Source organism: Lepidothrix coronata, unplaced genomic scaffold, assembly GCF_001604755.1.
Source record: "Lepidothrix coronata isolate B3197 unplaced genomic scaffold, Lepidothrix_coronata-1.0 Scaffold2, whole genome shotgun sequence".
NCBI classification, from domain to species: domain Eukaryota; kingdom Metazoa; phylum Chordata; class Aves; order Passeriformes; family Pipridae; genus Lepidothrix; species Lepidothrix coronata.
In genome coordinates, this window is record NW_016690182.1 from 1,840,594 (window position 1) to 1,866,167 (window position 25,574).

The following is a 25,574-nucleotide window of genomic DNA, read 5'->3' on the forward strand; positions in this document are numbered from 1 at the left end:
GTTACAGTAAAGAGCACACTTTTCTGCTTTTGCCATTGATACAGTATTAACTTGGGTGGAATGCTATATAACTGTAATTCAACATTAAAATTAGCTCCAAGAATAATGCATTTAAAAAAGATATATTTAAAAACAACATAGAAATCTTTATAAAGAATGGAGATGAAGTCAAAGCTTAGCTGCAATCTATACACTATTAAAAGTGAAGTCTCATTACAAACATTAACTTTTTTTTGAACTAGCTTTCAAAAAGTACTACATACCTTTAAAAACAATTCTGTTATTTATTAAGGCATATTAAGTGTGCTCTCCAAAACATTTCTTGCAATGTGTTCTGTTAGGGTGGAAAGGTAGTTAGCTTTTCTCATACTCATTAGATATTCAAAATAGTTTACCTTTTTCTTCTGCATGTGTTTTAAAATTTCTAATGTCTGTTTAATTTCAGGAATCTGACTTTTTAGCCTGTGAATTAACAACAGTCATGATTTATTATTTTACAGAGACACAGAGTTTCCTAAACAAGTGATCAGTTTTATTATACAATCCAACCTCCCTTTTAAAACTTGAAAATCTTAACAGGCTTACAAATGCAGGTTTGAAAGACATAGCATGGAAAAGCAGCTCAGCTCCAGCTTCACCTGCCTCCCACCACACTGAGGTTTGCTGGCTTCCAAAGCACAGCAACCCATTCACCTTTCAGACTGCAACAACACACAGTAACAGTAACAGACTCCTTTTAACTAAAATGGCACATTTTTGCAGATTTGTAATCTCCTCGAAAGAGAGGGAAACCTCAGCAGAAGCAGAGACAGAAACTGCTGTAGGTAAAACAACACAAGTGTGTTACTTCTGAGGCTCACAGACTATTCTGACAGGGAGCTGAGAGCCACAGGACTGAGCACTGCCCCAAGCAAAGCTCTCCAGAGCTGAGGGCATCCCCCTCCTGACAGCACCAGCAGGGGCACCGGATCCCACGGCTTCCCAGCCACCCACAGGCTCCAACAGCAGTGACTGCCAGAGCTGGGCTCCAGGTGAGATCCTGGGGATATCTGTCCAGGAAAGGAGCTTCACCTAAAGAGAATATTACTTAAAGCTTTGATTTTAGCCTTTAAATTACAATTTGTTTCTCACCTAGCTTCAGATCAAGCCTGAAGCTACCGGAGAGAGAGGAGGTTACTTAACCAATAGTTACAGGCTTGGCACAGTAAACACTGGATAAAAACATATTCTCATTTACACCAGGCTGCCAAAACCAAGAGACACAACAGTCTTTTTTGGCCTTAAGGGCTAAGGACCTATTCAGCAACACTGTTAATTCTTTTACATGTAATTTTCAGGAAGAGAGAAGAAAAAAGCTGGGCTTTCCCAAAAGTACTATAAATATTAGCTCTCCTATCATCAACTTTTTATTTCTTGGGATATTTAATTAAAAACTAGATTTATTTAAAAAAAAAAACAGAACTGTGCTAAACATTTCCCAATTCTGCAAAAATTATGACTTACCTCCTTTTCTTTTGAGCAAGATTAAGTTCCAAAAATTTATACTTCTGATACTGCTCATCCAACTTCTTAAGAACTACATCTGCTGTCTCATTTCCAGGCTGTTTCATAAAAGAATCTACATCTTCCTTTAAGGGGAGAAAGAAACCCTCAGTGTTAGAAGACTTTTACAGAAATCCTAGACACAGACATGTTATCTTACTGCAGCTACATCTAAGGGGTTTTATATATACAACTTCTTTTCTGGAGTGGAGTACACAATCATTTCTTTCTTAGCCACCTTTTCATTTCCCCCTACCCTCCTTTTTTGGTAGGCAACTAAGGATAATTTCATAACTGTATTTGCTGGTACCTGGTTAGTGGTGCTTTCAGTCCTGGCCAATGTCAAATGACACCTAACAGGGATGGGTATCCTGGGAGCACGGCTAAACCTGGGTTTCCTACCTGTAAGGCAGGATAATGCTTCTCTGTGGCTAATCAGATTACAAGCTATTTAGGATAAAACTGAAGAAGGAAAAGAATCATGGCCTGATCAAGAATGTTGTGACAGAGAAAGACACAAAGAGGAGAAATTGGGGTATCTGCTCAGGCAGGTGCTGTGACAGTGAACAGCTTGGCTTCAGAAGCTCCTTCTATAGTCAGCAGGAAGCCACGGAACAACTCCAGCCAGTCCTACCATCAGCTGGAAAAGCTGCCAGAGAAGACAGGCCTGAGCCTGCCAAGGATGCTGACCTTGGCATGCAGCTCCTTCAGGCTCCCAGGAAGCAGTTCATGTGCCTGGGACAATGTTCCCAGCCTCTGGAAGGTACATCAGGCCAGAGTGTCTCTGGCCTGCCCACATTCACCTGTGTACATTTCAAGATGACCCCCCTCACCCACTGCAGTAACTCTGCCCTTATTTGTCTACAGAGCTCAGTAAAACCCCATGGAAGTCCTACCACAGGCCTCTTCAGCTTCTCCTTTTGAACTCAGTGTCTCCATTCCAGAAGTTTCACATCAGAAAAAGACTGTAATACCTTACCAAAGCAATACCAGATATGGAGCTTCTTCCCCTCACTAAGACTCCTAAAGTTGGAGTTGGAGTCACTCTTGGCTAAAGAAACTCACTGTGAAATTACTGAGTCTGGTAGAAGTCCTCACCTTCCTTATCATTAAGGAAATCTGCAGCAGAAACACAAACTCCATCACAGACTGCAGCAGGCAGCATGGCCCAGGTGGCGGATCTGACCTTGAGAGACCACACCCCAGACTGCCCAAGGAATGCCTCGAGCTACCCCCCACCAACAGCCCGGGAAGCATTCCTGCTCCTGATAAAGCTTGGAGAAAACTTCCAACAAAGCAAGCAAGGGTCACAGAAGTAAGGCCTGAGGATGTGAAACTCCCTCTCGTGGAAGTGACTCTGCTGGTGTGAACCACACAAGGCAGAAAGCAAAGGCAAGTGGGCTCAGCCCCCTGCCTGGCACCCCCCTCTGCCCCAGCTCAGTCCCTGTGCACAGACAGAACCCACATCCCCACGAACAAAGATGCTGGGAAGCGGATCCAGGCCCCCTGCAGACTGGTGATCTCCTCCCACTGCATAATGCCCCATCCAAGGTGGACTCAGATTTACCCCCCAGGTTTTCCAGCTGGGGCTTTCAAGGCCGCTGGTCAGGCTTTGGACCCACCTCCCCCCCTGCAAGGCTGAGCTTGGACAGGAGAGCTCTGAGGCACAGCTGGGTGTCAATGCCATCAGGCTCCCTGCTTTGTCATGTATCCTGCAGCACCTCAACTGCAGAATCACCTTACAGGTTCTGCAAGGACCTGCCAAAACTCATCTCCATCTTTTTAGGAAGAAAATTCACTGGCAAAACACCATGTTTTGTACTGTAGCTATAACACAATCTTTGCAAACGTCAAGCCAAGGCACAGGAATGCCTGTGAAAGCCTTGAAGTGCAGCAGGAAGCACATTCCCACTCATCCCTATGGTTATCTTCTGAGGGATGACCCAAATAGAGCACTGCAGGCACTGCCTCTGCAGAGCTGTCAGCACCTGTGGGCACGTGCAGGGAACAGACAAGAGACACGTGTTTGCAGATTTGGATCCTCAGCCCTGCTGAAGAAGGCAGAACAAAGAAGGCTTTCTGTTTGGAAACATCTGGGCTACAGCTCAAACCCACCAGAGCTGGAAATTCTATCTGGAGTGTTTCTTAAGACTCCAGTAAAACACTGAGTCAGGGCTTAACGTCACTTGAAACCTGGAGAGGCACAAGAATTCACAGATCAATGGCTCAGACAAGACATCAGCCATAAACTGTTTGAAGAGCCTCTACGGAACCAAGACACTCACAGAAAACACCTCTGAAGACAAGATGCACAGTCAGGCTGCCCATGCAGCGTGTGCTGGGGGAAATGTCAAGCAAATGATCAGAAAGTTTTTATCATCATGACAGGATATAATGTTCTGAAGAAAAAGAAAAAAAAAGGAAACAACACAGAACCAAACACAGCAGCTGCAACAACAGCCACCAGCACAGAATGAGGGATGGGACACATGCCCTCAAAGTGTTTGGTTAACTCCTGTTTCCTGCCAGGGTGGCACCTCCACTGCAGAGCCAGCACAGAGCACATGTTCTCTGTCATGATCAGTGAGGTCTCACAGGGCAGCTGAAGACACAGCCCTTCCCTTCCACTTGTGTCTGTGTCGGTCCCACAAGAGCTGTAAGGAAGTTTGCTGCAAGCAGCAATCATTTTACAGCCCAGCAGGATTTGCCAGAGCCCAGTGACTGCTGAAAAACCTTAAAGGAAAAGGAGAAACTGGATGCACTGAAACCAAGTGTCCTATACCCCGTGTTTGGTGAGGCCCCATGCCTGTGAAGGAAAAGCACTACACCTGGAAAACCAAAATGCAGGTCAAACCCACGTATTTCTATAAAAGCAGTCAGATCTGATCAGTCCAAACAGCTCTGGCAAAGACATAAGAGATCTGAGAACTGCAGATTTTCAAAGTCCAAGAACATCTCAGTAACAAAGCAGCACAATGAACAAACCTCAACACTTCCAGGGCACCAGGGCAGCCAGGGACGGCCACCCTGATCAATACTTATTGATCAGATGAGATAAAGAAGCAATCAGGATGGTGCACTAAGAGCCTACTCACAGCAGAACGCAAGCAGACAATTGTGAGATTGTATCACTGCATAAGCCAATGATTCCTCCTTTTCAGCCAGTCAAGAGAATCATCAAATGCTTGGTACATCAGTTTTTGGAGTTGGATAAACAAGTTCTGCCTGTTTCCCGAAAGATACACATTTGTTGGTTTTCAAGAAGGACACATGGTCCCTTCTGAAGGATGGATCTGCTCAGCAGTCACACATGGGACTCTGGGAGGCAGATGCGGGGAAGGTGCCTGGAGCACGCACTGCCCGAGGTGGCACAGGGGGGGCCCGGCGTGCCCGGTGAGGAGGGACCGGGACACAGTGACAGGGCGGCCCCTCACCGCCCTGAGCCGGGCCGTGCAAACACACGGTAACGCCTAACGCGGGGGTCGAGTTTCCTGTAAAGTGCATTAATGCTTAACACCACCAGGCCGGGGGCAAACAGGAAAATGCCCAGGGCTGAGGCCATGAGGGGGCACCGCCCGCCCGCCAGGCCGCGACCCCGCCGAGGTGCCGCCTCACGGGGCCGGGGCCGGGGCCGGCTGGTGGCGCTCAGCCCCCGCCCCCCGGCCGCCCCGGGGCTGCCCGGTGCCCGTCCCCGCTCACCACGAAGGCCGCCTCGGGGATGCCGAGCGGGCCGCGCCGCCCGCCCTGCGCCGCCGCCTCGCCGCCTCCGGCCGCCGCCATCTTGGGGAACCGACGCTGCGCGCGCGCCCCGCGACGGCACGCGGCGGACCAAACGTCATCACGTCGGCGCCGCGCGCGCCGCCGCCCATTGGATGCCGGTCTTGGAGGGGCGCGCCGCGTCAGCGCGCGAGGTGGGCGGGGCCGCGCTCCGCAAAGGGCGGCGCCCATTGGCCGGCTGGGACAGGGGGCGGGGCCGGGGAAGGCGCGGGAGAGGGAGCAGGAGGATGAGGGGGAGAGGATGGATCTGGAGGAGGGTCTTGCAGTTCAGTGGTGGATTCCGGGCCTTCAGCACTGACACAGAGCTGTCACACAACAGGAATGAACTATTAACGAGCCCAAGCTCCCAACTGAAACCTCTGCAACCTCCAGAAACAAAAATACAACTATTAAAAATACTGGTCTTTAAGGCTGCTGCTTTTTGGTATTGTGACTTCTTACAGGGTAACACACAGAGCTATAAAAAGAACCTTTACACTTCCTGCTGTCGTGACTTTCAGGGTATGAAATGGTGAGAAAGCCAAACATTTAACTTGGTGGTGGTCAAGGCACTCCAGGAGAGACCCTGAGGTCACCCGTGTGCAGGTCCTACTCTTTAGGTGCCTACACTTTCCACTACACCAGGTTGCTCCAGGCCCCATCGAACCTGGCCTGGAACACTTCCAGGGATGGGGTATCCACAGTTTCTCTGGGCAACCTGTGCCAAGGCCTCACCATCCTCACATGGAAGAGTTTCTTCCCAATATCTAATCTAACCCTGCCCTCTGTCAGTTTAAAGCCATTCTGCTGTGTCCCATTATTCCAGGCCCCTGTCCCAAGTCCATCTCCAGCTCTCCTGGAGCCCCTGTGGGCAATGGAAGTGGCTCTAAGTTCTCCCTGGAGCCTTCTCTTCAATGTAAATGCAGAGGCATAACGAGGCACTCAAACACCCTAATTCAGCCATTATCAGCATTATAGCCTTAAGCCCTCAAACATATGGAAAAATAATCACATACACACATCTTGCATGTGCCAAAGTTTATTTTTTTCCAAAACTTGTTTCATCAAATAATTGGATATGAGCAGTTTTTAAAAAACAAACAATTTGCGTATTAACAAATTGTGAAGTTCCACAATTAAAATATCAACACAGCCAGTCTTGTGCTTAGGCTTCGTTTTAAAAAAATTATTCATAGAACATAAACCCTCAAAATTTTTTTCCAGTTTGTGGCTAGTATATTCCACACATTCTGTATTCTTATAAAACGAAGGAACTCACATAAAGGAACAGCTGTACAAGAATACATCTGAAAAAAAGCAACCTAAATTATCGCTCCTTTTAAATAAATATCCAATAAAAGGCACAAACCTGTCATGGGGGAAAATATAACATACAAAACAAGACCTATCAAATAAATAAAGTGTGGGTTGGGGTGAGGGAAATCTGTTCCAGCACCGATTGTGTCATTGCTCCAAGATGAAATTCCAGCCAAACATTTGGTAAAGGATTAAACTTAACTACAAGGATACACATTTGAGATATACTGAAAGTTTTGACGTTACAATTCCTGTTGTAACTGTACCAGTTACTACAATCTCCTTAACTAAATGAGCATGAGAATTTGTATAAGGTAGTGATGCAGCGATGTACAGATCAATGACAAGTCAGATACATCTTCAGAGTCATAGCAACAGGTTTTCTCTATTCCTACCTATCAGTAATGTATAAATGATAACATGTACAGTTTCCATTGCTCAAAAATATAATCTTTTAAATGGAAATAGATGACTGATACACAGTGCCTTTAGATGCTGTTCTTACAATACAAACTACCCAAAACAAAAAGTTTTCCTTTTTATGTACAAATTAAGCACCGATCCACAGTGCATTACTATTCTAATTGTAACCCCCCCCCCCCCCCCCCCCCCCCCCAAAAAAAAAAAAAAGAAAGTTAAACCAACTTCCTAGGAAACTCAAGGCACGGTCAGATATACCCCCCCCCCTCCCTGCCACACATCAAAAAACCCAGCTGGGAATACACCCTGTATTCAATCTGGCAGTCAGAAGTTTTGTTGTTGTTACTTTTGTATGTGTGGGTTTTGCTGTTGTTTGGTGGTGGTGGTGGTTTTTCTAAACCGGAAGTCCATTTGTTATTTGTACCTACAAATATTCCACCACTGGGCACAGAACTGAGATTTCTCTAGTACACATGTCCAAAATTATTTTTTATAAAAAACAAAATCAGTAACTTCTTGGAGGCAAAGTCAAACTACATCTAGAGAACAATAGAAAACCCCAGTTATTTAAAAGGAGATACACGTTCAAGTCCAACAGGCCTCACACAATCCACCTTTCCCAACTCCCCCAGAAGTTACCCTATGTTGCATCCCATGATGGACAGCCTGCCTGTAGCAGCACCAACTCCCACCGGTGTGGCTCAAATGACCCACTACAGCACAATAATGCAAAGCCCACGGAGTACTTTGAGTCTTCCTCCTTGTTCAGGCAGACACGGAGAGACATCTTAGTTACCTGCTTTCTGAAGTGTTCACAATGTGATTCTGACCAAACAAACTGGAAGAAAAGTCACATTTCTATACATCTCCATTGTTTTACTCATCATAACTTCTATTTGCAGCTCCTTGGCCTGTTACAGTCACCCTTCAAGAACAACCTTGGTCTTCAAAGTGTTGGGTGTTTTTTTCTGAGCCATAAAAGCCTTGACAGCATCCCAAGTCCTTGGTTTTCACTTCTTATGTATGAATTATGTTACTGAAACATACACTCTGCCATTTTATGCATTCCAATACGTGCACGAGGAAGAGGTTGGCAAAACCCAGTCCTGTGCACTCGTGTGCAGAGAGAAGCAACCTTTGCTTCACAGGGATCAAAGTGAATGCTGTGTTTCAAAGTATCAAACATTGTGAAGGAGACTAAAAAGAAGGTAGGTTATAAAGTTTTCAGAATGTACTTTGTGGCTGTTTCTCCTTTTTTAATACTAAATAAACTGGTATCAGACAGCTTTGCTACAAGAAAGCTAACCAAAGAACCATTAAAAAGATCCAGAGCAAATCAGAAGTAGTGCAAACTATTACCTAGTACTAAATCCATTTCTGAGCCAAGTACATTCCAGATATTCAGAACGCTCTGCAATAAAGTTATAACAAATATATACTGCTTGCCAGGCATTTATTTGTATATTTTATTAAAATAATTAATTATTACTTATACAACTCAGTATGAAGGAGACCTAACAGCTTACAGTGCATGGAACTGCCTGCTTGTAGCGCTCTCACCTCTGTCACTAATGCCCAGACTTTATAACTGCATGTACTGGTCTAATCTGAACACAAGACTTTGCATTGCTGAATAAATCAATGGAATTCAACTACTTCTTAAATGAACAGTCCCCTCAACACAATGACTTACTCTAAATGGCATCTATTCCCTCGTCATGTGGAGGGCAACTATAGGCACTGAAGAACTCATTGGCTTAAAATGGTACAGTTGTTCAACCCAGCAAAGGTGGTTTAAAGCTTGAAGCCCTTTGTAATTCAAACTTGAACATTAAATTGCCATATACTGGTCCAAATTCTTTTAAAATCAAGGAATTCTGAGTTTTAAATTTCTGCAAGGTTACATTTCCCAAGAAATCAGCAGTTACAGATTCCAAGGGTTGGGGAGTGGAGTTTTATTTTGCTTCTTTTATGTTATTTCATTTGGCAAAAATATTTCCATAGGGTTAAGAGATACTGCTTTTGCACTCTTTGGACAGAATTAAGCACTGGGAAAAAGAGAAGGCATGTTCCCACTTTGAGGAATATGCTGTAATTTAGAAGTTCTCTACCAGAGAGTTTGACAAGATTCTCAGGCCTACCTGCATTTGTGGTCAGAGTCAGAGGCATTTCTGCAATTACAGACTCTCCAAAAGATAAAAGACTTACTACTCTGGAGGTCTATTTACTGTAACAACAGAAAACTACTCATTTTTTGAAAACTCAGCTTTAATATTAATCATTAGAAGTAATTTTATGGGAGAGCTTTTCATTGTGTTCTGCCATGAAACTTCTGGAGGAAAGGTTGTTCCCAGTTCCATCTACTTATTATAACTACTGGGTTTTTTTAATGCTATCGCTTTTTCTCAGACAGTGAAAAATACAAGATAAGGCATTTTCATAGCCAATTTCAGTTCTGGAGGAAGATTCTTAAATACAAAAGATGTGCCAGAAGTCTGTACACATCTGACCCATTGTGAACAGCAATACCTCATAAATTAGTTGATTTAAAAGATTTTCCTCTCAAAAAGAGTCTGGATTTCTTAACGTAGCATTTGAACCTTGAAATTACTACAGAAGAAAAAGATTACTGCAGCATCAAAGAAACGATTATCTAAAAGTTTGCACATATTTACACATTTAAAAATAATTACTTTTATATGGTTTACAACTAGGTTCTTATTTCAAAAAAGCAGCACAAGCTATTTTCTACAGCCGGATAATTTCCATATAGTTGCCAGTTCACAAGTGTCAGCATGACTGCAAGGTTTGAGTCTTTTGACTTAATGGACTTTAAAAAGAAGAACTGGATCTCTTGTCTCGACTGCAGTTGGCAACAGGATTTTGAGATTGCTCCCATGTGCTGAGGTTGGGGACACCTACAGGCACTGGCTCCGAAAGCTATTCTTCCTTGAAGGATTAAAGATGCCACCTGCAGAGAAGGTACCTGATGGAAGTGCAGCTCCTGTCACCTGTTGCAGGCTGCACGTGCTGTTCTGTCACACACTTGTCTCCCCTCCTCCACCACAGACTTGCAGCCCACATCAGAGCCCGGCTCTTTTAACTCCCCCTGTAACACTGATATACCAGTGGAGCAATTTGTTATTTTTACTATATATATATATATATATATGTAATAAGTATGTGTCTTGTTGATTCACAGCATTTCAAACTCACATTATAAAGTTTGCAAATTACTATAAGCTATTCTAATGTGAAAAAGCTGTCTGATTTCACACAACATTGGCCTTATGATAATGCAAGCATTGCTCTGTCGGAGTATTTATTAGAGCACATAAAAATTTTATTGCTCAACTTGATTTGTGTTGTGTCTTGGTTACAACAGCCACAGAATTTATGGAGAAAATAAATAGCTTTGACATCCTCAGTCAATTCCCAAGGTCATCCACTGATGATTAAGGTTGTAGAGCAATCATGTAACCTTCTCTTCGGCTTTGAAGATGATAATCCAGCTTGCACCTTCTGAGTCAACCTCAAAAATACAGTTTTCTGCTGAGCAGTTTAAAAAAAAAATAATAAAAATCAGGGAACAAACATGACTTCACACTGCAGTGACTGTTATAAACAAGAATCTCTAAAGCATTGCAATTCAAAATAATATTGTATTATACAGGGAAAAAAACAGTTGCCCTGTTCAGGAATACATCATGGAAAGATTGAAATTCAGTCTTTTCATTTTTTACCAGTATTTGGTTGTTCTCACATCTTGTTGCTTTGGTGGCTCTACATAAACTGTATCTGTGAAGCAGAGATAACATATTAATGCCACTTAAATAACACAGGGTTTCTCTGTTTCAGAATTATGAATCTATTTGACTGCCTTGTTACAAGCTAAGTCTGTAGGCTGTGGCACTTTAAAACACCCCCGAGAGACATTAAGACTAACATATTTGGATGACAGGAATACACAGTTTCTCCAGCTTCAATGACCTCTGTCCAAGCCTTTTTCACTCCCCCATCCCTTGATCCTGCAGGAAGCTTTCAACACTGCTCTAGTCAGTATGACTAAACCAAGTATCCAGCTAATGTCACAGGAAGTCTGAAACCTACATATCTTCACCACTCCCAATTTCTTAATACTGACACAGTGAGATATACCACTAAATCTCTCATTTTTAATTTCTTCCTTGCTTCCTGCAATTGTATGATCTCATATCTGAATTTGTCTCCTGACCATCAAAAGCTGCTGAGGAACCCCTCACTTTCACAGAATTACACCAGCAGCTCTTCATGAAGCATTTGGTTGCTTTTACCAAGACTAAAGTTTCAAAGTCATCACAAGGTTAAAGAACACCGTTCACCTGAGTTTCAGAAACAGGTGCAAAAGGATTTGTTGGCCTTAGACCAGGCTGTGTATACATCATTGACTGGGGTGCCATCAAAGGAGCAGCTCCAACCTGAGGAGGTACCTGTTAGAAAAACAAACCCCCCACGAGACAAGTATATAAAATTCAAACTAATTCCACAAGATACTTCTTTTTTTTGCATTTAATTATAGTAGAAAATAAGCATATAGACACACACACACACACAGTAAAGTCAAAGCTTTTAAAAAACCTGCTATATAAAATTTAGAGTAATCTCTTTCAATGCAAGGTGTGAAAAAGCTATCAGATTTCAAACAGTTATTGTCAATATACTGAAGTTACAGAATGGTTTGTACATAATAATGCATGCCATGGAACTCACTAGAGAAGAAAACTTAGTTTTCAGGAATATAAAACAATCACATTTCTTACCATTCCATATACAGGCACTTGAGGTGTGGTCAATGGGTATGTGATAGGAGCAGGTACCTTCAATCAAGAAAATGTTGATACATTTTAGAGAAGCTCATGCATACTAGCACTATATATAAAACTTTGAAAAAGACATTTTTCAGTACTTGAAATAACCAACATATTTACAAGAAATCGACTTACATATCCAGGATAGTGTACTCCATTCTGGCACAGCAAAAGGATAAGACAGAAAATTATTTAATAGGTATTCAAACTGGAAATTCTAACCAAGGGATGGATTCAAGTCCAGTACCATAACAGTCTGTAGCTATGCTCAACTCACGTATTAAAACAATCGAAGTGGGAGGAAAGAGTGCAAGAACAGTAATATCAGCAACTATGCTTAGAAAACTATCACTAATATGACTTACAGAAAAATTAGAAGTTTTACTACACCTAGCCAGATGTGAGTATATTCCTTGCACAAGCACGTGTGTGAGAAGCTCTTAGAGGACACAGCACGAAATATTCCTTCTTCCTCCCACTATGTGTGAGAAGGGCATAGTAAAAACACAAGGAAGGCAGTGACCATTTTGCTTAAAAAGCAAATAGCAACAGATGTTTAGTCATGTGAATGTTGCTCCATACCAAGATCTCATGTCTGCAACATATCACAATATGGAAGAAGAAAAATGAAGAGCATCTTAAGCCTTGTATCAGGTTATGTTCACAGGCACAGCAATGCATGCTCTTCATATTGCCAAACTTTGTTAAACAGTGCTAATTATACTGGAAATTGAGTGCTAAACAAAGCACTTGGCTATGGAATAGTAAGCAGGTGATACATGAATTGGAGGGTTACTACCCTGAATGCCACAGGCCAAGCCATGACAGGGAGAGCTTTTCAGTACTGGGACACAGATTCTAAAGGTGCTCATAGCTGGGCTAGATCTGTGCACCATCAATTGCTGGAGTTCCATGTTAAATGCCTAAGCAGACACCTGGCACAAAACACCCAAATGCTTAGACTAGAAAGTAATAAGCATGAACACATGAAATAAAACCACAAATCCCAAATCCACAGTGCATCAGCACTCTAACAGCATGTTCTAGAGCATCAAGAGGGGTTAAAGAGATGGTGTGGTCTCAAAAAAATCTCACATCAAAGTGCCATACAATTGAGACACCCTCTCATCTAAATTTTTTAGTCTCATTTTTGAGTCCAAAACTGGATGTAATATTCTACTAAACTTTGCTAATTCTGAATAAGCATAGTCATGTAAGACGAGGAAAACAGGCATTAGAGGTTAGCTATTCTTATTGCAAAATGCAGTCAGACAGCAGTCCAAAATTCATAGCAAATGTAGTAATTACCCTAAGTTGTACATATAACTGAGATGGACATTCTACTTCCCTCTAAGGCAGCTACATTTCAGAAAAGTTGTTTGTATTTGTATGAATACAAGATACTTGAAAAATCTCTTCTAAAAGCACAAGAAAAGTCAGCTGCCTACAAGTATCCCTCCAAGAAATGAAAACTCTTCATTTAAATAACTGTAAAAGATCCACTTAGCATTTTGTACTGTGTTAAAAATATGAAGCTGCTCTTGACCATTATCAAAAGTCCAAAGTGCTGCTTGACCTGAGGATTAAGGTGCCTTACAGGGGTTGCAGCAGCATTTCATGTGATAAAACTGAAAAAGGAGCAAAAACTGGAAGGAAAAGCAGTTTTCCCCTAAAACACATTCTTAGGATGTTTATTTGTGCACATGTGCCTGGGAAGAGGAGTGGGAACATCTCAAACATGCACATCAGGAATTTTCTGGATTGGGATAATTTTTTTCAATCCAAAAAGAATTTATGAACTGAGACAGGTAATCAACCTTTCACTTGAGACATAAATCTTTAATGGACAAGTTTTACAATGAAGGGAAATAAAGCATACTAAAATCTCTATGTCATTCTGCATGATTCCATGATCCTACCAGCATTTTCCCCCTCCTACCAGTCTTGTCCCAAACGCCTTGGTTGTTCTTTTTAAGTTATTTCAAGCAGAGAAGCAACATTTGCTAGAATGAAGTGTGATTTCATAGTACAGAAATTACCATGTGTGGAATGGTGGGTAGGGGAGTCGGGTTCCATGTGGTTGATGTGCTTGTTTTTGCTTGCCAGTTAGTTCCACCAGTAAGTTTTTTCTCTGTAGGCTGGGACCACTGCATGTCTGACCTAAAAATGAAATTGTGGTATTAGTTTTTACGGGGGGGCAACAGCAAGAGTAACAACAACATAACGGGAAACCAAAACATGCTTAAATACATGTACACGGCTGAATCTATGGGTGGGAGAAACACTCAGGATTTCAGTAACTACTTATGTATCTCTGCTCCAGTAAGTGTGAAGTCTGGGGGGTTCTGATTGTGTTAAAAGTAAAACTATCATTACTGCACTGTACAGCACAATGGTTAACTGGAGTTTGATGCAACTGCAAGATCTCTCACGATGCTTCAGTAAAAATACAACAATTGCAAAACTGAAGTGAACTACTTCAAAAGTTGAGGGTGACTGTGTTATGGTGATTGACCACAAACGTACTGTTTCAATGTGGTTCTTGATTATTTCAGATTATTTCAAGAGCTGAGACTCTTCCCATGTTAGTGCTGCTCAACTGTGCCAGAGACTACCAAACAGTCATGTGAGAATACTCTAAAAACATATATGCCCTTACTTTTTGGATGGAGTTCCTCCAAAGCCAAGATCTGTGGGGGAAAAGAAACAGACAAAATTCTTAAGCATTTTTCATTTTGGAGGGGAAAAGCTTGTTTTGCTTTCAGTAACAAATAAGAAAGTTAATTTTAAAAGATTCACACTTACTTCCTACTAGATTAGCAAGTGAAGAATCGAGGTCATTTGCCAAAATTTTTCCGCTTTGCTGGCTGGCTGCATTGGCTCTTTGACTTTGTGGTGGTACTGTGGGTTGCAACACATCATCTAGAAAGGTAAAAGCTAAACCAAGAGCACAAAAGCAACTGTTAACAAAATGGTTACACTGCATTTAAAAAAAGACATCCATAATCCAGGGAGATATTTTCTTTACAGAACACTAAGTCATTTGAGTAGTTTTATGTGGAGGTTCAATATGCTGGAAATGTCTAAGACTTGGATGGAAGCAGAATTTAACCTCTTAGTTTTTTATGAAATACTATATTGTAGCTACTAATCCAGTAAAATCTTTAATTGTACTTCAACAGACACTAATGTCATTTTCAAAATAAGATGAATCTCCTCTAAAACTGCAGAAGAAGTGGGGTTGTTAAAGTTAATTTCAATACAGTGGTACTTTCATGATACTGCCAGTATCCTGAATGTACACAAGAGCTCCTTTACTATATAGAAGACCAGGACTGTAACTCAGATATTCTTCAAGCAACACACACACACACACCTAGTTTTGCATTTCTGCAAGTACAATGCCTCTCAGTGGAGTCTGAGGGAACTCATTATCATGTAGCAAGAGAAAACACTGAAGTCCTAAGCACTGAAAACAAACGAACACGAGCTTACCCGTTAAGGGAGATCCAGTGGGCCCCGTTCAAAGTTCGCTCCCCCAGAAAGAGAGGAAACCATTATTACACAATGGATGAAATTAGTCAGAGCTATTTTAAAGCAAGTAACTACAACTGAACTGATTGCCTCTTATCAGGCCCATAATCACCTTGCAAATATATTAAGTTATTAAATTTTGAACTGCAAGAGCAATTATGCTAAATTGTTAAGCAACTGTTGCCTGTAGGGTATAAATTAGTCATAAGCCAGTTTTTACCACTTGCAGTCCTGTACTCTGGTGCTGAAGATTTTCCTCCAAAAACAGCATCAAAGTCCACGTTAATTGTTGAAGAGGTGGTACTTGGAGGAGCTGAATGAAGAGGGAAACCTGAAAAAAAGAGTTGAGTAATGAAATGTACCCCTGAAGTAATACCACTAAATACAGAGAAACCAGAAAGCCTTTTCAAAAAAAACCAAAAAAATGAAATTACCATCAACAGTCAGAGGATGATACACAGAAGCATATGTAGGTTTATGACCACTAAAGTCATCTTTGTAAAAAGAGAGAAGAAAATAAGATCAGTTTTAAAGAGAAAAAGGAAGAGGAGACGCAAGAACTAATTCTGCACTTAAAAATTAAAAATCTTAAATATTATGAAAAGATTTTTTTATTTTACAGATTTGAAGAGCCAAGTAACTCCTGCATTCCCCATTACAAAAAAGAAAGGCGGTTGCAGTTTGAAAGAAATCCGCAAAAATTCCAGCAACACTGGAAGTCTTAGGATATCTATGTTGGGCAAACTGAACAAAATAATAATTTATTTCAACCACAGAAATAAAAGTTTAAGGAAACATATAATTTACTACACCCGGAATTAAGGCACCATTTTCACTTCTTAATCAAAAGTGAAAATTGGCCCAAACCACAAAAAAATTACATGGCCCACTTTTATCAGCATTATTATTATCTCCACTTGCAAATAAATTACATGGGGTTTGTTTGGTTTTTTACCACTAAACAGTTCCACCGTTTGTTTGGAGGAAAAAGAAGAATTGATGAAAGGGGTGGCAGATTTTACAGCTTCTTCAACTGGCTTCATGTCAAAGATGTCCAGATGAGGTGGAGAACCAACACAACCATTTGAAGACGAGAAAGGACCTTTCAGATGCAGAAGTGAAGGAAAGAATATAGAGTACAAATAATGGAAAAGAAAAACAGACTGAAATGACTGAATATGAGAATTTCTAAACAAAGCCAAATTGTAAATATTCCACCTTATGATCAGCTCATTTAGATACAAATTCTTAGTTTCAGATAAAAATCCTAATAGCTCTCTCTATTTAGGGAAAATAATTCTAGTATTATCATTGGATGGGAAGGGGAGAATGACAGAACATGTATCAATCAAAGAAGTTAGATACTACATTTTTGGCTTCAATAATCTATCTTTTAAATAGCACATAAGGGTATCAAGTCCACCTATTAAAATACCAACATTTACCATGGTGTTAACATTGCCTTTTTTAGGCATTTGAGCCATTTCTTTGACATCTGATCATTCTTTGGAAGGATGGGTGAGGGTACAGAGAATGCTGTGCCCAAGAAACTAGGATACACAGCTTTATTATGAGAACTTTGAAGTTAGCAATATCTTTTAAATGAAAAGTATATTAAATTTTGCTTAATGAAATGGAAATACTAGTCCAGCATCTTTTCAGTTACATTTGCTTAGTTTATTTCTCCCAGCATTTTTAAACTTTGACTTTTAGTTACACTTCTCTACCCTTTATTGAAGGGTCCTTCATTTCATCTACTGGACATCAACATTAATGCTACACGTTAAAGAAAGTTTGCCAGAGCTTTCAGATTATTTATTTTATATTTTGTCAAGAACAGAAATGTTTGGATGCAAAGTAATTAACACTTAAGATGTGGATTCAATTAAGTATTGAATCTGTATTTTCTTCCTGTATTCTAAGAAGTCACTCATCACTAAGACAGTCAAATCAAGGTATGAGCTCACCTCCCCAAGCACTGCTTGCTGATGTTGATATAGCTGGAGTACTCTGCACAGTTGGAACAAATGCAGGCTGAAGATCAAAAAGATCACTAGAAAGGTTGGGCATGCTGAACAAGAAATGAGAGAGAGAGAGAAATATGAAGATACATAACAGGCATTGTATTCTTGTGTTATATGAACACTCATACCAATCTCATTTTCTCTTATTCACTAATAGCCCATCAATAACAGTGGTACAAAACCTCATAATTTAGCATTTAACATACCAAAAGAAAGCATCAGCAAAAGGTACTCGAGAAGTAACTAGGATTGGTGCTTTACAGCCATTGTGGAGCTACAGGGCACTGCAGTAATTTCTGCTTCCTTCAGAAAGGAAAGAATCTCTCACCTATTTGTTGTGGGTGCTGGTGTAGCAAAGAGGTCAACAGCTACAGTGGTATTCACACTTTTTCCTGATAAAGTGCTTGGGGATGCTGATGTGGAAGTGGAATTTGATACTACAGAAATCTCTCTTAATCGCTGCTCCTGAAAGATGAGATAGACAGTTGGAATTTTAATCTTATTAATTTATTAACCATTCAGTCCTAAACATCTTTTCCAAGAAGAAGTTTTAATTATGGCCTTAATAAATAAAAGCTATTCTTCTGTAAAGTTATTCTTCTGAAAATAGAAGAGTAATTGAAATCAGAGATAAAAGAGTATTTGTAACTTAAAATCAAGGTGAGACGATGTTTTAAATAATTATTTTTTAAGCTATCCACAACTACCTAGAAGTAAACCACTTCTAGTCAAGCTGCAGTCTAGATACCCTCCAGAGCCACTCAGAGAAACAGGTCAGTGGACCTTTGCTCAGGAAGATGCATCTCCCTACTTATGGATCTTCATAGTTCAATTCAGATGTTCAGAAATCAGTGAAAATGTACATCCCACTAATATCCAGGTGGTGCTGCTCTTAAGCTGGCAACAGAATAATCTTGTTTACATTAATTTCAGGTTTACATCCCTCATTACTCTAGATATGTCCACTGCATTGATATAGCACAGGTCAAAGCACAGCTGTATGTTATACACAGCTGATGTTCCTCTCTGAGTGACCTTGCAAGCTTCCCCACCTCTCTTCTGCTAACCTGTATTCAAAAACAAAAAAATCTTGGAAAACAGAACTTGTTAAAAACATCATACCTTCAGTGCCTGCAGTCTAACTTGTTCCTCCTCCAATGCCTGCTGCTTTTCTTTCTCATCCATCCTGCTGAATGACATTCCTGTATTGGCAAGTGAGGAAACAGCACTGGATAGGGCACTAGCTCTAAAAAAGGTAATAATTAAAAAAAATTTAGTTATTAAAAAAACTAAATCAGGTATACATCACTTACAGTTTAATGATCAAATGCCTTATCTAGTCTTGTGCCATTCTCCCCCCAAGTCACTTCTTCCTTTACTCTCTGGTACAAAAAAGCCCAACAACAGGGTTTGGTGACAAAGCAGCACGAGTACACAAAATCAATCATCAGGTTTCAGTGGGTAGGAACTGGAAAATGTGGAACATACCAGTTGTCTTTTTTCTTTAAAGTCATCTAGACTAGACTGGAATGTTATTCAAATGGCAGAGGCACAGGAAGCTTGTTTGTACATTATATAACAGCAATCAAAGCACAAGAGTTATTCCCTATTTAGTACACACTTGAGCAGAATCCTGTGGCAGCAAATCCTCAAATTTTTGAGCAAAAAAAAAAAATCTGAGGAGAATGCAACTCAGGAATGTAACTCACACTGATACATTTATCAATATTTACCAAGTTTCTGTGTGGGAATGTCTGTGCCAAAAGAGATCTCTCACTCTTCAGTCAGAAGTACTGTTCACACAATACTGATACCGTTCTTGACAGAAAGAATAACAGTTTCTGTCAGCACAAAACATCTAAGCTAATTTGGCTGTTCTGAGAAGGGACTGAAGAGCTTTTATGAGCAGGTTAACATAAATTCATGGTCTGAAAGGTAGCCAATTGACAATAAAGATAAATACCATCTGATTGGGTAAGAAGGGTATCAAAATTCAAATACCTTAGAAATCTTACAAATCAAAGGACTTCAAACAAGTAAAAGCTAAAAGGAATAATATACAAGGTCTCAGCTCAGTGGTTTGTTACAGCATAATCAGGCTGTAGTGACATGCAGTCATGCCTAGATTTCAAACATGGCTAAGCTATCAGACTAATACCCACTAGATGCTTCATTTATATTTCTAGGAAGAGATATTCAGAAGCAAATAAAATTCAAGAATACTAAGTGACTGAATCCTGAAAATTCTTAGAATAACACTGACAAATATTAAGTATTGGCACTGTTGTAATTCATTGGGTGCTCACCTGCTGGCAGCAGAGACTTCTTTTGTTTTCTTTCCCTCCACAGAAGCCAAATGCTGTTCCAGTGCCTCAAGCAAGCTACTGGGTGCCTAAAATTAAAAGTATTTATAAAACATTGCTTCTAATCAACACCTCATTGTTTAGCACATAGATGAGTTTTCTCACCCACGAAAAACAAACAAAAACTCACACATGAATAATTGTGCCTTTGGGTTTTGCTGCCACCCTGCACACCCAGATCCTATCCACTCAGTAGTGGTTCTTTAAAAGGAGTGGGACACAGAGACACGAAGGAAGGATTCCCCCAGAACAGGTTTGCTCCTGCACATGCAAGTTGCATCTTTGGTTTTGGCAACAGTATTTGCTATGTTAAGATTAACTGAATAATCACAGCTGATTAAGCAGTACTCCCCTGAACTCACAGAAGTCCCAAAACAAAGACTTGGTATTTTTGATCTCCTTTCTCATGTAACGACAAAAAGCCAGCCATTCTTCACTCGAGTATTTACAGTCAAGGGCTTATAGCAGAAACACTTGACTACAGCAGGATGTTGGGTTTGATAAAATAGGGAATCAAATTCAACCTGATCCCAACAATACTACTGCAGACTGAGTAGCTGTTCAACATGTAACTATACAATAAGCCAACTCAATTACTCCAAGTGAAATAAATCCTACTGCAGATTCAGATGAAAGGAATGGACCTCTCAAGTTTTAATCTACTTGCCAGCTCAGTCCTCCTCACCTGGCAGGGTTTCAGAGACATTAAAGCCTCTCTTACCACTTGCCAACTTTCAATAGCTAAAACAGATATGACAGGCATTGTTTGGAGGAAAAACAAGCTTGCCCTTGTGTAGCCCTTCTGTACCAAAAGTTAGATCAAGTAATTTCCTGGAAAGAGGAAAAATATTATTTACACAAGGCTTTGGCAAGCTCCCCTTTGAAATACTGAGCACAATTCTAGAGTCCCACATTCAGTGAAGGCCAATTCAAGCTAGATGAATCAAGAGATGGAGGGGGGAAAAAAGTACTTAGAATAATCCTATAAAACTTCTTGTCTTAAAATTAAGGTCTGAGCTTGTATTTAAGTAGAGCTAGGTAAGCTAAGACATAAGACAGTGTAGCTTCTTCAACAACAGGTCATGAATAAATTTGGTGTTTGACCTAGACAGCTAAACCCCAAGGGGGACATTTTGAAATACCATTCTGGAAAGGTATCAGGGACCAAAACAAACAAACAAACAAACAAACAAACAAAATCACCCCTCCACACTTTTACCTTTTAGGAGGCACAATAGTTTGCAAAAGGCATTGCATGGCACAACTATATTGATAATAACAGAAGCCTATGCCCTAATTCCAGAAATCCTTTTTTCCTCCCAAGGCCACTCTAAAACTTATTTGTATGGAAAAGCATATTCTATACTTACTATTTCTAAAACCCTCTAAACGACCCCCTAAACCACAAGAACTAAACCCAACAAATCTCCTCTGAACTTTCTTATTGCTGCACACATCCAACAAAACATCAAATTTTGAGTGAAGAGTAGTTTTATGTCAGAAAAGGCACCCGGGCTAATACAGGCATTATGACATGAGAAATGCTGTATTTTATGATTCAGCCTCCCCCCCACAGAAAGACATCTGACAGACTAACATTCATACAGAGGGAAATGATCCAGTTACACTCATGAAATACAGTAACAGCTATAAACAGAACACAAGCAACATCACTGTGAAACAGGGCATCTACAAAGAAAAACATTTTCTTTACAGGAGCAGGCAAAATGGCACTATTAAGAGATTCTAGCAAATCCTTTTAATGTGGCACTAAATGGATGTACAATTAGTCAACTCATGTTAAATGCCATGAAATTTCTATGTAAGTGGAAGGCTTAACAGTGGAACTGAAATTGCCAAAATACACAGGATGCTGATGTCTACCACCAGTTCAAAGTTGCCTTTGTCACTTACATAGTGCACTTACACCAAAACAGCTGAGGTATTAGAAATAAAATGTTAAGTTAAATCCCCCTATTCTCAGTAAATAAAGAAACCCTACCTGCTTTCAAGAGCCTTATAATGACCCAATTAAGTGGACAAGTGCACACAAACCCAGTGAGGTATAAATAACTTCAGACTTGAGTATAATGTGATTAGCATAATACAGACCAGCTGAATACTGCACTGCTAATCAACAGACAAAGTAAGATGCTAAGATCAAACACCATCAGAAAACATCAAACTACTGTTTTTACTCATTACCTGCTCTTACCCTGATGGTTACAGTCATATTTCTTTCCTACCAAAAAGGCCTAGAAGTTCTTGATGGGATTAATATAAATTGCTAGGAGCAAACATTAGAGATTTGTACTTTGAAGCATGTATGGTTTCAGATGGAAATCATATGTAGGCAGTAATGAATACCACTAACAATGGAAGCTTGTGGTTTAGATTTGATTTCCACATTAAAAAGACACTGATGTTTAGGCAAATCTTCACACTACATACATTTTTACATGATTAACCCACAAAATTTAATTTCATGAAGGTGGTGCAGGATTAGCCGTGACTGTTCAAAGCTTACACATTAAATTTTTACTGTTTCTCAGTGACTCCACTTAAACAGCTCGAGTACTCTAGAGCTCTAAGACACTCCAGTTTATTGCCTCAGTGTCCTGACAGGTGGCTCTTCATTCCACCCGTCAGGTTACCCTGCACTGCAGAAATAACAACAAACACCTCCGTGTTGGGCTGGCCCTACGTGAGAAATACACTGTCCCTGCGAGCTGAGGGAGCTCACAAAGAACCCCTTCGTTCATTGCTGTGGACTGTCACTGTTTCCTTTCACCAGGTCACACCATCTTTTTCACCTCCCTTCTGCCCCTCAGTTTATCCTCCCTGGAAGGTGTTTCCCTGCACTCCACCTTTCAGGGTAAGTTTCCCAGCACACAACCTGCACCGTGCATGTCCCTCATACACTGAGTAATAGTGAAGCTGGAACTGAGTGCTGATATAGAAACATCAAATTTATTCAGACCTCAGGAGATAGAAAAAATTCTTGACTGAACTAACTGTAATCTTTGAGTGTGTTGGAAGACATTAAGTTACAGTGAAATGGAAGGTTTTCCTCTAGGCATGGCAAGATGTTTGTGGCTTACCTTGCCAGGGATCCTCTGTGAAAAAAAAAATAGAAGTTCTTGAAAAATATTTTCTGTGAGTTTTATTGCTTTAAACAATCAAAAAAAAAAAAAGCTTATTAAGAGCTTCAAAGTTTGAGTACATTTAATGCATGGTAAAAGTTACCAAACACATTTCCCACATATAAATACATAGAAGGGAATATAGTCTCAAGAAGAATCATTACTATGACACACACCCTTTTAAAAACACAGAGAACAAAACAGTTGGGTTAATCAATATACTGTGTATACTGACCTGAGTAAGATCTGGAATGTCACCCTGATCAATTCCAACTTGCTGGGTTTACAAAAAATGAAGAAAAAACCAGTACATTAATACATGCAGTGGCAATGAAAATAAAACCCAGCAATATCTGAATGTTACATAGAAACTAACATTTAAAAAGGGATATTCACAACTTTCTGAACTGGTACAAGTTCCACTAGGAACACATATCAGTAATCACAAGTGTGTACATCTCAAGGCAAACCCAACTTTTCATCCTGCCTGACTTTCATGCAGAAAAGTCTACTGGGATCATTAGAAACACCCACATTGCTTACTGCAACTAGATTTTTTAGCAGTTACATTAAAGGAGGGCACTGTAAATAGACTGTAACATTAAGTTAAGTTACAATTTATACATTTTGGATCATTCATAAAATTTGTATCAACACTTCAGAAAATTTACTATGTTCTACTCTGTCCAATAAAAAAAAGGATACCCAAGAATCTCATCCCATGTTAATGAGTGTACACAATCTTTAAAATACCTAATACTTCACTGTACAGCAATCTTTGTGAAGTTGTTTTTATGAATATTGATACTGTACCAGTACAGACAGCTAAATTAGATCCTTTCCATAGATGTAGATTTATTTACCTCTGCTACTTTGAGGAATTCTGACAATTTGGTCATTCTGGCTAGAAATTTTTTGTAAATATCCAAGCCTTCTTTGCACTGGTTCTTCTTCATATCAAAATATCTTTCTGAGGATGCAAATAAAACTCTTGTAAGATAATACCCTCCCCAAAAAAAGGCTGACACAGTATTATAAAAGTTAATTCAAGACAAACTTCAGGGAGAAAATAGACAGGAGTAACTCAAAGCTATCTGGATTTTAAAGTTTACCTTAATACCTGACACCTTTTGTGATAAGTCAGTCAACACAAAACCACTGATTTTTCTGTTTCAGAGTATTAGACTATAATGCAAAGCTTTATTGAGCATGGATTTGAATCACTGCAAATTGTTAAATTAGGTATTATGGTGAATATTTTCAAAAAGCTTATTAGCTGGAAATGAGGTAAATTATTTTAGCATTTGAAAATATTCCTGGTACATATTTATATTTTTAGATGCTGTATCAATACATTTTGATGTCTCTAGATGGGCTTAAAATCCAAAAGGCATTAGAATGGCTACTGAAGTGAGTACATATCCTGAACTGACCTGCCAAAAGGAGTATCAAACACATCCTTCACTTTCTATGGTTTTGCCCTCTTTACTTAAGAATATTTCACTCGGTCAAAACTAATGGATTAACAGATCAGAAACTGATCAGAAATTTGATTAAATAGTAATTAAAAGGCTTTGTTCAAAGCTTATCACTCTTTTACAAGAAACCCTACTTGTCACCTAATTGGCTCACGTAGATTCAGGTACCAGTTAAAAGGTGAACAGTCAAGCTATAAAGAAGGTACAGGAAAACAGAAGTCAGTCATATTGTGACTATTTTAAATACTCAAAATACCAGATATCTCATTATACTTTTACAGTCTGACTGCAAAGGTTATCCACTGCATATTTATGGTATCCTTGTTTCACTCTCGCCAGTCACTGTCTCATCTCTGTTTCTGTTTCAACATCTGTTCCTCGAGGTAGAAGTGTATGCTTAAGCCTATGCTACCTGCCACTAAAACTAAGACAGGCTTAATTTAACAGTAATAGAGCAGAGAATTTATCAGGTAACTGCAGTCAGAAATTGTCTATATTCCTTAATTTTCTCAATACCTTCACAAGTTCAAAAGCTAAAAAAATTCTCACATACCTAAAAGATTAATAATCCCTTCATTGTATGCTGCAAAAAGTCTAATGGAATCTTTAAAGAGGAGCATAAAGGCAGCATTTATAACACCATTTGTTAGTTCATTTGGATTTGCCTGTGTAGAAAGCAATGAGAAAGTAAATTAGTATTTAACAAAATAACGAAACTCTCACTTCAAAATGAGAGAGTTTTACTTAACACTGAGTTTAAAGTACTTGCATCAAAATCAAGGAGTGCATCAAGCTGGTTCTGTATGATTGGAAGAGTTTTCAGAAGCTTTTCAGGATTCATAGTTCTCATCACTCCATCTATCCTACAGAGGAAAAGACACAGATTTACAAGTTACAAAGAGACCTCAGCACATTATGCTCTTTCAGCAATACAATATTGCTTCAAAGAGTAAAAAGAACACCTTTCTATGACAAGCTCAAGAACAACTGGCTTCCAGCCCCTGCAATAGGAAAGATCTAACAAAAGAAGTAACAGTCTTACCCTCTTTTCATTTTGGTGAAGTCAACTGCTACAAGTCTATATGAAAGTGCTTTTTCATTCAAGTATCTGCTGTATCGCCTAATGAAGGTAGACATATCATAGCCTAAA

The 25,574-nt window shown here is 39.9% G+C and overlaps 1 protein-coding gene across 7 annotated transcripts in view; it reads right to left on the minus strand.

The window, feature by feature from the left end:
* The window catches only part of LOC108497658 (prefoldin subunit 3), a 41,054-nt gene that overhangs the window by 4,103 nt on the left and 11,377 nt on the right, over window positions 1-25,574 (minus strand). Inside the window, exons 4-22 of one of the 7 annotated variants that reach the window (XM_017815526.1) lie at window positions 25,467-25,569; window positions 25,194-25,287; window positions 24,978-25,089; window positions 23,810-23,916; window positions 23,182-23,223; window positions 19,747-19,832; window positions 18,563-18,686; window positions 17,769-17,905; window positions 17,384-17,487; window positions 16,372-16,518; window positions 15,851-15,910; window positions 15,637-15,747; window positions 14,688-14,804; window positions 14,542-14,572; window positions 13,922-14,042; window positions 11,835-11,891; window positions 11,397-11,504; window positions 1,504-1,628; window positions 396-462 (exon numbers count right to left, since the gene is read on the minus strand). In XM_017815526.1, the coding sequence (XP_017671015.1) occupies window positions 396-462; window positions 1,504-1,628; window positions 11,397-11,504; window positions 11,835-11,891; window positions 13,922-14,042; window positions 14,542-14,572; window positions 14,688-14,804; window positions 15,637-15,747; window positions 15,851-15,910; window positions 16,372-16,518; window positions 17,384-17,487; window positions 17,769-17,905; window positions 18,563-18,686; window positions 19,747-19,832; window positions 23,182-23,223; window positions 23,810-23,916; window positions 24,978-25,089; window positions 25,194-25,287; window positions 25,467-25,569 (1,853 nt within the window). Of the gene's footprint in view, window positions 1-395; window positions 463-1,503; window positions 1,629-5,241; window positions 5,318-8,047; window positions 10,834-11,396; window positions 11,505-11,834; window positions 11,892-13,921; window positions 14,043-14,541; window positions 14,573-14,687; window positions 14,805-15,636; window positions 15,748-15,850; window positions 15,911-16,371; window positions 16,519-17,383; window positions 17,488-17,768; window positions 17,906-18,562; window positions 18,687-19,746; window positions 19,833-23,181; window positions 23,224-23,809; window positions 23,917-24,977; window positions 25,090-25,193; window positions 25,288-25,466; window positions 25,570-25,574 lie in introns of those variants that run through there. The other 6 variants (XM_017815492.1, XM_017815476.1, XM_017815487.1 and 3 more) reach the window with 6 other exon arrangements.